The following is an 18,337-nucleotide window of genomic DNA, read 5'->3' as shown; positions in this document are numbered from 1 at the left end:
TATATATATATATATATATATATATATAATACAGAATGGGACAAGAATGCAAAACATCCAGACAGTTAGGTGATACAAGAAAGGGACAAAACATACAGATAGACGATACAAAGAAAACACGGACATGTCATTCGGAGTTTTCTCTCTTCAGTCAAGATCCAGATTGTGTCTTTCTTATTATATAGTTTTACACCCAGTGAGTGTCAACATGTAACTTTTTTTTTATTTCAATTAAAACAATATAACATTTAATATTGATAATCTTTCTATAGTCAACTATAGTACAGGACATTTTATATGAGTGTGTATGTGTCTTTGTGTGTTTTTCCGCATTCGATGGTATGAGATAGTAAAAGAAATTTCATATCGCTACGATGACAAAGACAATGTCATATTTTGTAAATGTGTGTGTGTGCCTGTGAGTGTGTGTGTGTGGGTATATGAGTGAGTATGTGTCTGTGAGTGTGTGTGTGTTTCCATGTTATATACATTATTAAACACACGCATACATATACATATGTGACGACTGATATGTGTAAATGTATATCTGCATGTATCTCTATTACTATATGTATGTGACTGTATGTGAGATAATTTTTATTTTCATTTGGATTAAAACACACACCTACACATATACATATGTGACGACTGAAAAAACAAGGAGGTGAAAAGCTATGTATGTCTGCGCGAGTCTGTCTTACTATATGTATATGAGTGTCATCGCATTTTGCATATGAATGTATATGTGTCTGTGAGTGTGCGTGTGGCTCAGTTTATGTTTCTTATTCTACAACCACACCAGCAATCCAATGTCAGCCCTTCGCCTTCTACAACATTCCAACTATTCACTTCCCCATTGCCGTTTCCCACAGGTAGCCCATTTGGCCAATATACCCATTTATGTACAATATCCCCATTACACCTACATTCATTCAACTGTCATGTGATGGGTCATGTCAGATGCAGTGCCAACTGCCGCAAGGAAGAGTATATCCACTGACAGCTTTTTGGTGCATTCAAAATTCACTTACACCAGAACCCCAATTTTCTACGACAGGTTAGGGCTTGAATTTCTCCAAACGGATGTATGACATGTCGCTTAGCCAAATTAGCCCATCATCTACTCTACAAATGTTTTGTTGTCAATGCTTCACTCTCCCGTATCACCTGTCTCAACATAACTGTAATATATATACACAAACTATGCCACTTTAATCTCGAGCAATGCCAGGTATCTCTACTAGTATAATATATATGTGTGAATGTGTTTGTGTCACCTAGTCTTGACATTGTGTGCTAGTTTGCCATATCATACAAGCAATGTCATTTGTTTCCAGTCTCCCCTGAAATCGTATGTGATTATGGGGAAATATGACCCTGCTTGGAAACAAGTGAGCACTGATGACAAGCAGGCCATCTGGTGACAGAAAATCTGCCTCAAGGAATTGCATCTGTTCCATGCAAGCAGGAAAAGTAGACATTAAAATGATGTTGATGACAATATGTATACAGGCATATATCATCATCCTCATCATTTTATCATCATTATCATCATCACAATCATTTTAACATCCACTTTTCCATGATTTCATATATAATCTTTGAGGGTTCAAGTTGTTCCAACCAATGGAATAGCCTGCTTGTGAAATTAACATCCATGTGGCTGAGCACACCATAGACACATGAACCCTTAAAGTAATTCTCAGGGAGATTCAGCATGACACAGAGTGTGACAAGGCTGGCCCTTTGAAATACAGGTACTACTCATTCTTGCCAGATGAATGGACTGGAGCAACATGGAATAAAATGTCTTGCTCAAGGACGCAACACATCACTGGGAATTGATCTCAAGATATTGCAATTTTGAGCTGAATACCCTAACCACTAAGCCACACACCTTCACAGTTAAAATCCTTATGGCTGCTCCAAATGCTGTCTCACTAACACCAAGGATCTTTCCTGTTAAAGATACATCCTTGACATTACTAGGACTGCATCCAAAAGAATAGTTTTACTCTTTAGAGATAGAACATATTTCAGCTCCCAAAAACTGCTGACATTTTACAAAGCTCAAGTGAGGCCCACAATAGAGTTCTACACTTACATCTAGGATGGTGTTGTTGTAATGCACACTGGCATCCTGGATTACATACAAGAGAAGAGTCACTCAGCTGAATGGCACTCCATCACAGACACACTCCAGCCTCTAACCTGCAGACATGCTGCCTTCTCTCTCTTTTTCTTCCATCACCATTATCCCCTCTGCTCCTTGGAGCTGGCCCAACTTACAGCTCCACCACGCAACCATCTCCAACCCATTCATCTCTCCACCTCTTGGTCCCCTTCATGCATTCAGCTCCCTCTCCCCACAGCAACCACTATACTCAATCCTTCATCACCAGAACGTAGAACCTCTGGAATCACCTTCCCTTATGTCTTTCCTACTGCAGCAGTTAAAACAGAACATTAACAACATCAATCTCATCAGTCTTGGAGGGTTTGCAACAGTTATAGGCTTTACCCTTTCTTCCAAATTCAGCAAGTAAAAAATATACGACTACATTATTCAATATATATATATATATATATATATTCAATGTGTTCTTATTAAAATAAGATATGATATGAATAAGATAAGATATGAAAATATATATTCAATGTGTTCTTATTAAAATAAGATATGATTTTACTGAGACTTCACAGCTATTTCTAGCAAGTTGGATAATCTCACAGAAATAACACACCGAACCACCGTTACATTTATTTTCCACACAGAAGCCTCATACACAAGTAGCCTCACTGCTTGAATCAGGAATAGGTTCACAATGTGGTATATAACACTTCTTAGGGATAAGGGACGATTTAGGACCAACTTCACATCTGTTACTTACTTCATTATCCGTGAGACGGTATCGTGTGATTTGACGAAGTTTTAGCTGTTATTTCCTGTAGATAGAACGGTCACGCGGAGGCTCCTTCAATGGTTCTTCTGATTAAATTGTTTATTGAAGCTTGCAGACTGGTTAACTCATGCGACGAAATACTTAGCAACATTTATTCTCCCGCCGAGATAAAGTACCAGTCAAGTAATGAGTTCGATTACCTAATATTGGCCTTTTGCTAAAATTTGAAACAATTATTGTTAGTTCTCTCCCGTTTGCACTAATTTTATCCATAAAATAGTGTAGATTGTAAGGGAGCTAACTCCAGATTTTCTGCGTTAAAATTTTTAAAACGTATTATGAAGCCAACATCTATTTCCCTTGCATTGTTGATAGGAAAAGTCTATATACTAGGTGCTACTAATTCATAGTTAATACAGAGAGTGATATATAGTAGTTATTAATATTTTATAGTTAACTAGCAGAGATACTTGGCGTTGCTCGGGATTAAAATGGCAAAGTTTGTATATATATATTAGTTATGTTGAAAGAGGTGATATGGGAAAGTGAAGTACTGACGACAAAACATTTGTGAAGTAAATGGTGGGCTAATTGGACTAATTCATGTCATTTTTTTCTTTTTTTTTTTTTTAGCTAAATCATTTGGTAAATTCATTTGCTCATTATCATCATCATCATTTAATGTTTGTTGTCCATGCTGGCATGGGTTGGATAGTTTGACCAGGGCTGGCAAGCTGAGGGGCTGCACCAGACTCCAGTCTGACTTGGCATGGTTTCTACGGCCAGATGCCCTTCCTGCTGCTAACCATTCTGAGAGTGTAATGGGTGTTTTTACATGCCATGGGCATGTGTACCAGTTATGTGACACCAGTGTCTGCCACAGCTTTGATTTCACTTGGCTTGATGGGTTTTCTACTCAAACACAGCATGCTGCCAAAGGTCTTAGTCATTGCCTCCATGAGGCCCAACACTCGAAAGATGCTTTTTACATGCTACTGGCACCTGTGCCAGTGGTGTGACACCAACATATGTTACTTAAAATGGTTAATGAAACATGATGTGCTGAGGTTGTTGCTAGTATCGTTGTTATTGTTGTTAAAAATATTGGAGAGCAATTAACAGTTTGTTGTCTGGTTAATGTCATGTACAACTGTTTCACAGTTGTATATGACAGGTTTCTCTTTGTTGTTTCCTTGCTTAATGTTGTTTTATTTTTGTGACATGTCATGATTGTTGTTGTCCCATGTTTCAGGATGTTGTAGATATATTTAGGAAAATGGGGATGAATGAACATGCAATGGCAAGGATAGCGAAGATTGGTCATGCTATGACAACCAACTGTGCTCTTTGCACATTCTGATTGAGCAGACACATGACACACAAGCAATCAGTTGAATAACTGGTTGTCATCCATAGAGTTGTTCTTCAAGAGACATACCATGTCTTTGCATAGCCATTCTAACATAAATTGTTATAATAAAAAGTGTTCTCCTGCATCTGAATAATTAAAAACAAACCAATTTTTTTCATTGTTTTATTAAGGAACAACCAACAAATAAAAGAAAAGCTCCGAGGTAGTGAGTTGGTAAAAAATATTTTGTAAAGCTTATAAATTTTAATAAGTTTAGATGATGTGTCAAAGAAAGAAGAAGACCTACAGCACAGTGAGACATTCAATAGTTCATCATAAAGGATATTCTCCTTCTAAAAAATGTTCTTTTCAGTGTTTTATTGTTAAAGAACAACTAATAATTAAAAATAACTCAAGGTAGTTTGTAGATTAAAAAAATACTTTAAAAAGTTTACAAATTTAGATAAGTTTAAATGACATTTTGAAGCAAGAATTTTGATGTTTCATTAAAACCTTTCACCAAAGAGAAAAAAAAGATGCTCAATATTGAAAATAGCAATGAAAACATTTGTAAACACTTTGTAACTAATCTCCAGCTGAGTAAAAAAAGAGTTGGTTTAGAAACAGGTGAAGGAATGGTGTATCTGGAGCATAAGCTCTATGAATCATACCCAGATGTTCAACTACAAGGGAATCTTCATGTGATCATTCAACCTGCCAGAAATAGCAACCAAAACTTTCTCATACTACAAATTACAATCTTTCAAATCGAAGTATAATGCAGTCCTTGATGTATGAAAAGGCAAGATGGTCACAGCTAGAATGTCTTTGACCAACTGACCTGGGGCTAAGGAACAACAATGATGGACCATCTGAGTGGAACAGGTCAATGGTAATCTAGGCTGCTTGGTGTTGAGGTCTCTTCTAGGCGACAACAAGTAACCATGTACTCCCACTCCTTTCAGTCATGGTTGGGTCGTTGGCAATTAAACTGGCTCCCCTCTCGGTTCAGCTTACTGGATCTTGGAGGAGGGTGTGAGGGCACCCATCAGAACTAAAAACAAGATCTGTTCATACAAGGACACAGGAGCACTGTCCTTGGTGCTGATGTCTCTTCTTGGAGACAACGGGTAAGCATGTACTCCCACTTCTCTCAGTCATAGTCAGGTTGTCTGCGGCTAAACTGACTCCCCTCTCTGTTCAGCTTACTGGGTCTTGGAGGAGGGTGTGAGGGCACCCATCAGAACTAGAAACAAGATCTGTTCAAACAAGGGTACAGAAACACTGTCCTTGTCCCTCACCACACCAAACAAAGACCGCAATGGTGGATCAAGCAGAGGAAGCTACATCTCTAAACTCAACAACTGATCCTAGCAGAATGGGGCAATATCAGATGGACTGGTTAGAAAGACACAACTTTAATGACATTGGAGCTAGCAGCATTCCATTGCAACCAATCATCTGTGCCTCACATGTCACTCTAGGTAGTGCCACGGCAGATGGATTTTGGGCGATAGTGCGTGGAGACCTCCTTGCCAAGATCTCCATCCTAAACAAACTCACACCCTTGGCTAGTTTCTTTTCGATTCAACACTTCCTTTCCCTTTTTTTATTTATTTTTTCCTCTACATAATCCCAATAGTGATGGGGTAAGAATGGTGAGAGCAGGTTTGGTGAAACTAGAAGTTCTTAGTCCAGACCTGCATGTTGGTGGCAGATGCAAGATGTTCGCCAGCAATACAAGGACTATCTAAAGCAAAGCCTAAAACTGACTGGAATCAATCCCAAAGCCTGGGACACTGAAGCTCAGGACAGACCTGGCAGGCATCATTCCATCTCCACTGTGATGGATCATTTTGAAGATGAACGACAGAGGAAAGAAGAAAAGAAATGACAAGAAAGAAAATAGAATCTGCAACTACCAAAACCTACACCACAGATCCCTTGTAAACTTTGCAATAGATGCTTCCATGCAAGAATTAGCCTCTTTAGTCATCATCATCATCATCATCATCATCTTCGTTTAACGTCCATTTTCCATGCTAGCATGGGTTGGACGGTTTGACTGAAGTCTGGTGAGCCAGCTGCTGCACCAGACTCCAATTTGATCTGACAATGTTTCTACAGCTGGATGCCCTTCCTAATGCCAACCCCTCCGAGAATGTAGTGGGTGCTTTTTACATGCCACCGGCATGAGGGCCTGGCATCAACCACATTTGGATGGTGCTTTTTACGTGCCTCCAGCACAAGTGTCAGTGAGGGGGTACTGGCATCAGCCACGATGGGTTGGTGCTTTTTACGTCCTACTGGCATGGGAGCCAGTCGAGTGGACCTGGCATCAACCACGTTCGGATGGTGCTTTTTACGTGCTACCAGCACGGGAACCAGTCTAAGGGTCAGAAGCAGAATACATAAATGATCTCAGCTCTACACCACACAAATGACACAGGTTAAATTTAAGATAAGTTTTCAACATTGGACGGAATTTGAAAAATGACATTAAACTATTTTTAGAAATGAAAGAAAAATCACCTGACTTACTGCAGCTATATGATAAAAATTGGATATCAAATTTTATGTTTGCTGTATTTAAATGGACTTAATACAAACTTGCAAAGGAAAAGACACTTGTGAAAAACGTAATGTCATGGTATTCATCTGGAAACAATATCTCTTATGCTTGTGCTGTGTTTAAAAACACAAAATATATTGGTGTATTTTGTGTTTTTAAACACAGCACGTTCGTAAGAGATATTATCCCCTGGAGAATACTGCAATAAGCTGGCTTTTTAGCATGGCTGTATGGTAAGAAGCTTGCTTCTCAGTCATATGGTTTCATGTTCAGTCCCACTGCGTTTCATGTCCAGTCCCCCCACTACCACTTGACAACCAGTGCTGGTGTGTTTATGTCTCTGTAACTTAGTGGTTCGGCAAAAGACTGATAGAAAAAGTACCAGGCTTATAAAAAGTAAGTACTGGGGTTGATACATTCAACTAAAAATTCCTCAAGGCTGTGTGCCAGCATGGCCACAGTCTAATGATTGAAACAAGTAAAAGATAAACAAATTGCTATTTTAATCTAATTCTGCATCTGTTACATGTAACACATTTTATTAGAATTCTAATTCATATTGAACACATCATTGTCATATTAGAATGAGAGAAAATTATTAAATTTTATAAAAACATATTAAAAAATTGGTTGAATCCATAGCTACAATTTTACATAATCTGGACCCAAAAAACATTCTAACATAGTGTCTGTTTGGTCCAACATATATGTCACGTCGAATGTGAGAAAATATTTTCTAAAGTTTATTAATCAGAATTACTATTAACAATTACATGATTATAAAAAAGTTGAAATTGATAATACCTGCCAAAACCAAAACTATTTTATAAAATTCGGCTACATAAGATTAGATTTTCCAAACATGCCAATCTAACCCTTTAATGAAAATTATTGCCCTCTCCTATTCTGTACAATTTTATTCAAACCTTACTAAGGAATGACAGATCCTTGGTAGTCAATAAGAAAACCAGCATTGCTTTCATTTAACGTTGACAGAGTATTCAGTGATTGTTTCACGCTTGATTCTGGAGTCAAATTAGCATTTTTACCTCCCATATCAGTTTGTACCCATCCTGGGTGAAGAGCCACAGCAAGCACATTGTGAGGTTTTAAGTGAATCCCAAAATCCTTGGTAATCATATTTAAAGCAGCCTGAAATAAATAAATAAAAATGATGTTTTGAAAACAATGTCTATTCTTTTGTTTCGTTTATTTTAAACATAATTTTTTGATACTTTATTATATTTTTTACAAGGTTGTTGATGCCATTTAACCCCAGGTCAGCCCTGACTGAGTAGACTTATGATCAGCTATGACCATCCTTTCTTTTTGGCAATCTGTAACGTATCCTTATCTGTTCAAGATGGTAGATCTAATTTGAGGGAGATTTAAATATTATTCCAAACAGATCAAGCAGCTTTGTAAAGGCTCCTTCACTGGCTTACTTTTTTATTAAATAGACTGTAAAGGAAGTATAATGCTCCTAGCCATTTTATGCATTCCAAAGTCTGGACATAGGAGTAAGATATATGTGGTTAATATTAAATTTGAATAAAGTTTTGTAGGTGGAGTAGAAAATCAAGTGGGAAGTGGTTATCAGGAAGAATGCATGATGGTCAATGAGTTACACATCCTACCACTTTATTTACAAAAGGCTATTGTTTGGAATTCAGCCTAAAAGGATTTCATTATAAGCATATCACAAAGTATCTGCAAAGAAAAGTTATTCATGGTGTTCAAGGAGACAGAAGTTCCATTTGTCATCATTGCCGCCACTGCCGTCATCATTGTTTAACATCCGTTTTCTATGCTGGCATGGATTGGCTGGTTTGACTGAGGTCTGGAGAGCCAGCAGCTGCACCAGGCTCCAATCTGATCTGGCAATGTTTCTATAGCTGGATGCCCTTCCTAAAGCCAACCACTCTAAGAGTGTAGTGGGTGTTTTTTACGTGCCACAGGCACAGGAGCCAGTCGGGTGGGCCTGCCATCAATCACATTCAGATAGTGCTTTTTACATGCCACCGGCACCGGGGCCAGTCAGGGGATACTGGCATCAGCCACATTTGGATGGTGCTTTTTAAGTGCCACCAGCACAAGAGCCAGTCAGGGAGTACTGGCATCAGCCACGTTCAGATGGTGCTTTTTACGTGCCACTGGCACAGGAGCGAGTCAGGCCACAGCTACGATATTGGTTTTACTTGACTCAACAGGTCTTCCCAAGCATATCATATCGTCCAACACATCAGGGGTACTTTTAACTGGGCCAGACATGCGTGGCTGCCATTTCACTTTAGTTGCTGGGTCTTCTCAATCACAGCATATCTCCAAAGGTTTCGGTCTCCTGTCATTGCCTCTGTGATGCCCAATGTTCGAAAGTCATGCTTCACCACCTCATCCCATGTCTTCCTGGGTCTACCTCTTCCACAGTTAGGGAGTGGCACTTCCTCACACAGCTATCCTCATCCATATGTAACACATGACCATACCGGTACAGTCATCTGTCTTGCACACCACATTTGATGCTTCTTATGCCCAACTTTTCTCTCAGGGCACTTACACTCTGCTTTGTATGCACACTGACATTACACATCCAGCAGATCATATTAGCTTCATTTCTTTCAAGCCTACGCATTTTCTCAGCAGTCATGGCCCATGTTTCACTGCTGCATAGCATGGCATTTCACATACATGCATCATATAGTCTACCTTTCATCCTGAGTGAGAAGCCGTTAGTTGCCAGAAGAGATAGGAGCTCCCTGAACTTTGCTCAGAGTAACCACCCCCACTACAGACTTGGTCACCTAGGTAGCAGAAGCTATTAACTACTTCTAGTTTCTCCACCTGGCATGTGATGGAATCTGTTTTCTGTACATCTTCAGTATTTATTGCTCCTGTGCATCTGCCACACACAAATACTATTTTCCTGGTTAACCTTCCTTTGATATTGCTGCACCTTTTATGTGTCCATAGCTTACACCGAGTATATCGTATGGAGTTTCTATCCACGCTTTTTCTACAGATCGAGCAGGGCCATCTACCTGAAGGGGATTGTGATTTGACAGCCTTCCTACTTACTAAGACTTTATTTTTTGCTAGGTTAACCCTAAGGTACTTCGATTCTAGACCTTGGTTTCACACCCTGTTGTTGTTTTGTTTTTTTTTGCTCAAGCAAAGCAAATAAGAAATAAGGTATGACAAACATCTCTACAGGCTCAGTCAGAATTGATGCAGGGGCTAAACAAGCAAATACTCAATGACAGGTGAGAAGTAGGGAGAAAGGTACTGTAAAACCAGAGAAATGACCCAAATGCTTGCAACATAGTGGATTCTACTAAAGTCACCCAAGTATCAGTTATGGGTATTAAACTAGGTAACACGGATTAAGTCTACACCTAAGTAAGCCATGACAAGGGAGTGAGAAAAAAATATAAGGCAAGAAGAAATATGACAAGAAAAAATATGAGGCATCCCATACAACATTCTTACAGTTCCATCAATCCAATTCTCTAGATTGGTACTTTTTTTTTTATTTTCCCTCAAAAGGATGAAAGGCAAAGCTAATCTTGGTGGGATTTGAACTCAGTGTACCAAATGTCAGAACAAATACCACAAGGCATTTTATTTGATGCTTTAACAACTTATCCCTTATGTGATTTGACTGAACTAAAATTTAGGGTCATTTATTTGATCTTCAGTTTTGTTGTTTTTTCTTTAATTTGTATTATCATCCACATTGTTTTTTTATATCCCGGCATAAATTAAAAATGCAGCTTTTTCTTATATTCTCACAGAAGGAAGAATAGATGACAGTTGAAGAATGCAAGAAATTTTAATACTTACCTTTGAAGAAGAATATTCATAGAAAAATGTGCTATTTCGAGTAGCAGTAACAGACCCTAATATGCTACTGATATTCACAACTGCAGCACGATTACAAGACAAATTTGAAGAAGGGTTCTCCTTTGCAGCTGCTACCTTCAGTAAAGGGAAAAATATCTGAAGATATAAAAAAAAATTTCAAAAATGAAAAATTTGTACATTTTATTTACTGAGAGATTTAAAAACAATATAGATCAGGAAACAGAGAGAACAACATCAAATGAACGTATGTTTATGTTGATCTGCTGTTGATAGAAAATAAGACCAAAATCATCATCATCATTTAACATCTAAATGTTCATGCTTGCATGTATCAGATGGAATACATTGAGGCAGGTTTCGACAGCTAGATGCCCATCCCATTGCCAACTCTCACCTTTTCACAAGCAAGGTAATATTTTCCATGGCCAGACATGTTTTTCAGGGAAAACTGGAAACCTTGCATGTTGTTTCTTGACAATAGGACTCATTTACAATTATCACATGTTATCTAGACAAGAGCACATACAAACACACACACACACACACATATATACATACAGACATATCTGTACACACACACACACACACATATATACATACAGACATATCTGTACACACACACACACACAAATGCATGCACATATACACACACACACATTAGGCTTCTTCCAGTTTTTCCTTACCAAATCCATGCACAAGGCTTTGGTCGACTCAAGGTGATAATAGAAGGAACTTTCCCAAGGTGCAACACAGTGAGACTTGAACCCAAGACTTGATGGTTTGGAATCAAGCCTCTTAACCACTCAGCCACATCTGTAACCATGTAAAAAGTGAGACTGAAATCTGTTGAATAAATAGATACAGATATAGCTGTGTTAACAAGAAGACTGCTTTGCAACCACCAAGGTTTGGGGTTCAGTCCCACTATGCAGCAACTCAGGCATTTTCTACTATAAGCCCAGGCCAACCAATGATGTTCGAGTCCAATTGGTTAAGGGAAAGTGTATGAAAGATTGCCATGTGTATGTAAGCATGCACACACAAGCATATGTGTGCATATTTTGTCATTCTTTGGTTTTGCATTCCTTGTTGATATGACAAACCATTGCTCTGTGCTATCGAAGTGGAATAAAAGATTCCCTGACTTGAAAAGCATGTATGTGCTGGCAATAAAACACTGCCTGAAATAAGTCTTGGTTAAACTTACACAAGCACTGAGAAATGGATATTAAATAAATGAATGGATAAACAAAGAAAACTTTAAATGACTTTCTTATAAACATTCACGTGAATCTTTTTATTCAAATAGAGAAAGTCATTATAATTTTTTTTTAACCATAATCTTTCACCATAATCTCTCAGAGCATCCACCTCCACTACTAACTTGGTCACCTAGATAATGGAAGCTATCTACTACCTCTAGCTTACCCACCTGGCAGTTGTTGGAGTCTATTTTCTGTACATTTTCAGTGTTTATTGCACCTGTGCATCTTCCACACACAAAAGCTATTTTCCATGTTAACCTTCCCCTGATATTGCTGCATCTTTTATGTCCATAGCTTACTACATCTTATGGAGTTTCTACTTACGCCTTTTCTACATATCAAGCAGGGCCATCTACCAGTAAGATTTGTGGTCTTTGTGCCTATGTTTGTCCCTTATCACCACCACACAACTGGTGTTGGTTTGTTTATATCCCCATAACTTAGCAGTTCAGCAAAAGAGAAGAAGTACCAGGCTTAAAAGAGAAAGTACTAAGGTCAATTCATTCAACTAAAGACTCTTCGAGGCAGTGCCCCAGTATGGCCATAGTCTAATGACTGAGAAAAGTATGACTGAAATGCTTGTATGCAAAGATATACACATGCAGGTAGAGAGAGAGAGAGAGAGAGAGAGAAACTGCACATGCATACAAACATAATCAGATGCTCAAATAAATAAACAGAGGCAGAGGGGAAAAGAAACAAGAAAAACTTCAAAATGTCTGAAGATAAATAAAGTCAGCATCAAATCAGTGATGCCAAATAGGCAGCATCAAAATGGTTGTACCAAAACAGCTCATACCCTCCTCAAAAATATTGGTCTCAAATTTTGGCACAAGGACAGCAATTGTGGGGATAGGTGTTGATATAAATTGATTATATCAATTCCAGTGCTCAACTGGTACTTATTTTACTGACCTCAAAAGGATGAAAGGCAAAGTCAACTTTGGTTAAGCATTTTACTTGGCTTACCAACGATTTTATTTGGCTTGCCACCTTTTTACTTGGCTCGCCACCTTACCCACCTCAAAAATATCAATTTTAAATTTTGGCACAAAGCCAGCAAGTTTGAAGAAGGGGATAAGTTGTTTACATCAACCTCCAGTGTTCAATTGGTACTTATTTTATTGACCCCGAAAGGATGAAAGGCAAAGTTAAACTTGGCGGAATTTGAACTCAAAATGTAAAGACCCACCTCAAAAAAAAATAGGTACAGGCATGGCTGTCTGGTAAGAAGCTTGCTTTTCAACCACACTGTTTCGGGTTCAGTCCCACCGTGTGGTACCTTGTGTGAGTATCTTCTACTATAGCCTCTGGCCAACCAAAAGTTTGTGAGTGGATTTGGAAGATAGAAACTGAAAGAAGCTCGTTGTGTGTGTGTGTGGAGGGGGGGGGGGGTTGTGTCTGTTGTTTGTGCCCCACTACTGCTTAACAACTGGTGTTGGGGTGTTTACATCCCTGTAACTTAACGGTTTGGCAAAAGAGATCGATAAAATAAGTACCAGGCTTAAAAAACAAAAGAAAAATAAGTACTGGGGTTGACTCATTCGACCAAAATTTCTTCAAGGTGGTGCCACAGCATGGCCACAGTTTAAAGACAGAAGCAAACAAAAATAAAAGAAGGGAACAAAAAAAACAACTTACCCTAGTCAAAACACTTGGAGCAACAGCATTGGTTTTGAAGGCTTCCATCATAGAATCAAAGTTGAGTTTTTCAAAAGTAATACTCAATTTCAAACCAGCATTGTTAATCAATAAGTTTAACCCATTGTCTTCTACTTCATTTTCAACTGCTTCTTTAGCTTTTATTATAGAAGTTTCATCACAGATATCTGAAATAAAAACAAAAAAAATTAAAATATTTTCTGTAATGATTCTTCTAAACTTCAATGAGACAATCTCTTAAAGTGTCTTACAGAGTTATTTCAAAGATTTTCAATTACATCTTGTCAAGTAGAGAGTTTTATCTGATGGAATTGGATATATGGGTGCTGCTTAGTTCTGAGCAGATATCTATGATCAAAGACATTCTAGCTGTGACCATTGTGTCTTTTATGAGGCATGTAAGACTCCATCATCATCATCATCATTTAGTGTCTCTTTTCCATGTTGGCATGGGTTAGATGGTTTGACTTAGACTGGTAAGTTGTAGGGCTACACCATGTTTCAATCTGATTTAGCATAGTTTCTACGGCAGGATGCCCTTCCTAACACCAACCACTCCAAGAGTGTAATGGGTGCTTTTTAAGTTCTTTATTCATGAAAATTTGCATGGTGACTCGACAAAGATTTGGCTGCTTTTCCAATAGTTTGAGGAATGACATAAAATGATATTGGGTAACTGAGGCTGCAGCTTAGCTCTAAGTTAGTTCTGACTGAGCAAGTATATGATTGGAAAGTTATGACCAATATTCCATATAACAGGAACTAAATTCTCCAACATATTCTTCATTTAATATGGTATTTGAGGGTTATTTGGTTGCTATTTCATGCTGAACTTGCATTTGTTAACTTTATATTTCAATCTCTAACACATTAGACTATTTTGTATCCTATTTTGTGGGAAGATTACAGGAAACAGACATATCTACAAAGTGAATGTGTCATGGCTGTAGTTTTTGATTGCAGTGCATAAGTATAGGCATAGCCAACTGGCTTCACTCACTAAAAGGATAGGGTCATGCAATCATGACATGTTCATCCATCTATCCATTTTCACTGCCCAGTATCCTTAGTGGGGTTGTAAGGGTAGAGTTCGCATGAACCCCATCCTTAGGGTCCTTTCAGAAACATCCATTATTATATTTTCCCACCAGGTGAAGAGGACTACATTAGAGCAGGAGTCAGCTTTATGCCAGATGATGAAGGATTAAAAAAGATTCTATATTGTGTTGTTGTTGTAAGCAATAAGTTTGCTCTGATCAAGCATACCCATCCAGTACCAACTTAAGGCATGGGTACCCCATGATTCTAGGAGCTAATGTACTATAGCTTTCTTTCAAAAAGTAGAACTATAGGGCCTAATACATAACGTTGCTTGGGAGCCTATAATACTATTAAAACAGACTGGGACCTATCATCAAAAGGTTTTCCAACAACATTCCAACTTTCATTTCTTTTCAGAAAGTGAATCTAGGACTAGATTTACTTTTTTTTTTTTTTTTTTAAGACAGTAGTGTATAATTTGAACCAGATTTGGCTATTTGCTTTTTATAATTAGGTTACCACTTGTGCCGGATGGCATGTGAAAAGACATTCGAGTGAGTTCGTTGCCAGTACTGCTGGACTGGCCCTTGTGCAGGTGGCACGTAAAATACACCATTTCTGATTGGCCTTGTGCCGGTGGCATGTAAAAGCACCCACTACACTCTCGGAGTGGTTGGCATTAGGAAGGGCATCCAGCTGTGGAAACTCTGCCAAATCAGATTGGAGCCTGGTGTAACCATCTGGTTCGCCAGTCCTCAGTCAATCGTCCAACCCATGCTAGCATGGAAAGCAGACGTTAAACGATGAACGATGATGTGGATTGGGTTAATAACAATTCAATGGCCATGAATACAGCAGAGTAACAATAACAGTACACAAACTTTGATATTTTCATTAGCAATGTGATATCTCATCAACAAAAGATAAGTTGCAATTTTGATGGAATTAATAGTAAGGAAAAAAATAATCCTACCTAAAGGAACAATACGTAGGTTTGAATTATCCTTTTTCAATGACTGCAAATCCTAGAATGAGAAAACAAAATAACAGCATTACTATTGCTGATGATATATATCATTAACAATTAGTTAACATAATAGACTAGGGTGGTGGTAGAAATTTAGAAAATTCTTTGTTTCATGCTACTACACAAGCATCTCTTACTGGAGCTACAACTCTCTGGGACATCCCTCCTCCAGCAACAAACTTTATTTTCCCTTCGGATATGCAAATGTTAAAAGCTGAATGCAAGTCTCATCGATCACATTGATCTAAGGAGTAGGAGGTAAGCAATAGTCATGGGCACAGCCTTCTGCTAATTTATACAAAATATTAAGTAGAACCTACATAGCTAGTGTCAAGTACTCGCTAATACATTTAGCATGTTTAGCTCCGTTCAAGCAGAACTGCAATCAATGATACCGTAGCTGTAATTATATTTTTTTCGTTCTGGTCTGGGAGAATGGCAGTGTCCCTCACAATCACAGGAATTCAAAAGATTCACTACTGTTAACGTTGTTCTAAAACGGTTGCATGGTGACAGCTACAGGCAAAAAGAAAACAAAAAGCGTTGGAAGAAAATTCAAAAGTTGCCGATTTTCTGGGAATGAAGTACTAGGTGGAGGGGTTGGCACCAGACCTGAAGATGAAAAGTGAGCTAGGAATGCCTGAGTAGAGGTGATAGAGACAAGCCTGGTTCGAAGAGTAGAGGCTACGGTAATGGTGGTACAAAAAACCAGAGACACAATACCACATGAGTGGGCCAAGGGTCGGAATGTGATACCAACTGAATTAAATGTATTACCAAAGAACTAAGTCGAAATAATTTCCGATTTTAACGTTGAAAATTATTTGTGCCATTATTTGGCAAAATAATCATCATGACAATGTATTTGAAAACTTTATTGTAAGTGTTAAGGAACAATATCCGTTGTAAATATTTTTGATAACATTTTTTTGATATAATCTTTGAAATATATCATATAATCGTGGGATAATTAAAATACTATTTTTAATTTGTTTAAATTTTCATTTTTTTAAAACTTGTGTACCATTCTCTACATAGAAATTTAAAAGTTAATAACTTTTTTATTACACTGCAAATTTAGTTAATTTTTTTAAGCGAAGATAAAGGATACGCACACCCGGTGTTTGGGATTAGGGTTCCGCCGAAAACGGGTGGTGTGCGTATTCTTTACCTCCGCCAATTTCTTTTTTTATATGTAACCTATATTTTATGTATTTTTAAAATTTTATTTTTAATTTTAATGGTGCAAATAATTTACAACGTTAAAATAGGACATTGCCCAGAGTAGATTCAATGATGGGCTTCTACAGTTTCTGTAAATCAATATTTGATCTTAGGTCTTTGGGAGGTCGAACTGTGGCTATTTTTATATTGTATACATGCGAGAGAGTAACAGACTATCTGTATACATGTATGAAAGAAATGTTCATAAAAATTGGATCTGGTGTGCCAAATCGAAAATATCTGATATAAATACCCACACTCGTATGTATGTATATATATATATATATATATATATATATATATATATACACGCACACAGTTTTTCAGTGTTTCGACCAGTTAAACTTGTTTGTCATAATAACTACAATTTGGTGCCTTCCTTCCTCGAAATTGTTATCTCCTTAACAACACTTTTTTAAATGAAATTTTGCTGAAGCACATTTCGAATGTGTTAATAATGGTTATGTTGATGAAATTAAAAAATTAAAAAGGAAATTTCATCAAGAAAAAGTTTAACTGCTCTTGGCATTACAGACAATCTATCGAACAGAATCCCTGATTTCGTTACCTAAATTAACGTACAAGAATCGGATCTAACTGTGATAACGGTAGAGGACATGTCCAAAGTGTCGCGAACACACGAGCGCACCCAACACACACTGATTAATATAAACAAATTGGTTTCGCTGGTGCTAATAAAATTTCTTGAGAAAAACTGCTATCTAGAAGAGAAATAATGATACATATCAGTTTTATTTACATTACATATTTATTTGATAATGTATAGAGCAATATATTATCGTTAGACATGCAAAATGCACATGTACGAAAACGTACCATATAAGTTATTATTTTCGAAAAGAAAAAAACAAACAGGTCTATTTACCTCGGCTTTTTCTGGATTACGACAAGTTGCAAATACATAGCGAGGGGGCGTGGGTAACCTTAAAAGTTGCTTCACGAATTCAAGACCTATTCCACGACTACTACCAGTGACTAAAACAGACTTCACGTTTAAAACCATCGTTGAAGATAATGAAAAATTATACACGTTTTTAATCGTAAGTTATCTACGAGGATCTCTGGCAATCACCGACTTCTCTAAGATAACGCAAGAGCAGTGTCAATACCGCGCGTAAATATACACACGAGTATCAAGGACGTAAAAATCTTGCTGCGGGATAGAAGTGTTGTTTATATTTTCTTTTGTTTACAAACAAATTATCACTAAATAAATTGGTTTTAATTCTTACAATAAAATCATGTAGAAACGAAATTAAGACTTGCACTGCTTCGAGACTACTCTTATCAATTATATTATATTTTTATAATGAACCTTTCATTTAGTGATATATTCTACAGAGAGTTACTGGTCACCTTGATAGTGTGCTCAGTAGCAGCCAATGAACAAGTTGGCAAGACTTCCGCCCC

General features: G+C 37.6%; 2 protein-coding genes across 2 annotated transcripts in view; both read right to left on the bottom strand.

The window, feature by feature from the left end:
• LOC106884322 (vacuole membrane protein 1) overlaps positions 1-2,912 on the bottom strand; it is an 89,404-nt gene extending 86,492 nt beyond the window's left edge. The window contains exon 1 of the mRNA XM_014935647.2: positions 2,892-2,912. Within this exon, the coding sequence (XP_014791133.1) occupies positions 2,892-2,896 (5 nt within the window). The 5' untranslated portion in view covers positions 2,897-2,912. The remainder of the gene's footprint in view (positions 1-2,891) is intronic.
• A 4,400-nt stretch (positions 2,913-7,312) lies between these two features.
• Positions 7,313-18,277, bottom strand: LOC106884321 (C-factor). Its single transcript, XM_014935645.2, has 5 exons — positions 17,793-18,277; positions 15,629-15,680; positions 13,594-13,781; positions 10,667-10,822; positions 7,313-7,978 (listed from the first exon to the last, which is right to left on the bottom strand). The coding sequence occupies exons 1-5, from the start codon at positions 17,928-17,930 to the stop codon at positions 7,757-7,759; spliced, it is 756 nt and encodes a 251-aa protein (XP_014791131.1). The 5' UTR covers positions 17,931-18,277; the 3' UTR covers positions 7,313-7,756.
• Between the last annotated feature and the right edge of the window lie 60 nt (positions 18,278-18,337).

This window comes from Octopus bimaculoides, chromosome 1 (assembly GCF_001194135.2).
Source record: "Octopus bimaculoides isolate UCB-OBI-ISO-001 chromosome 1, ASM119413v2, whole genome shotgun sequence".
NCBI lineage: Eukaryota > Metazoa > Mollusca > Cephalopoda > Octopoda > Octopodidae > Octopus > Octopus bimaculoides.
Note: the sequence above shows the minus strand (reverse complement) of the source record. Positions and strands in the feature narration are given on the sequence as shown.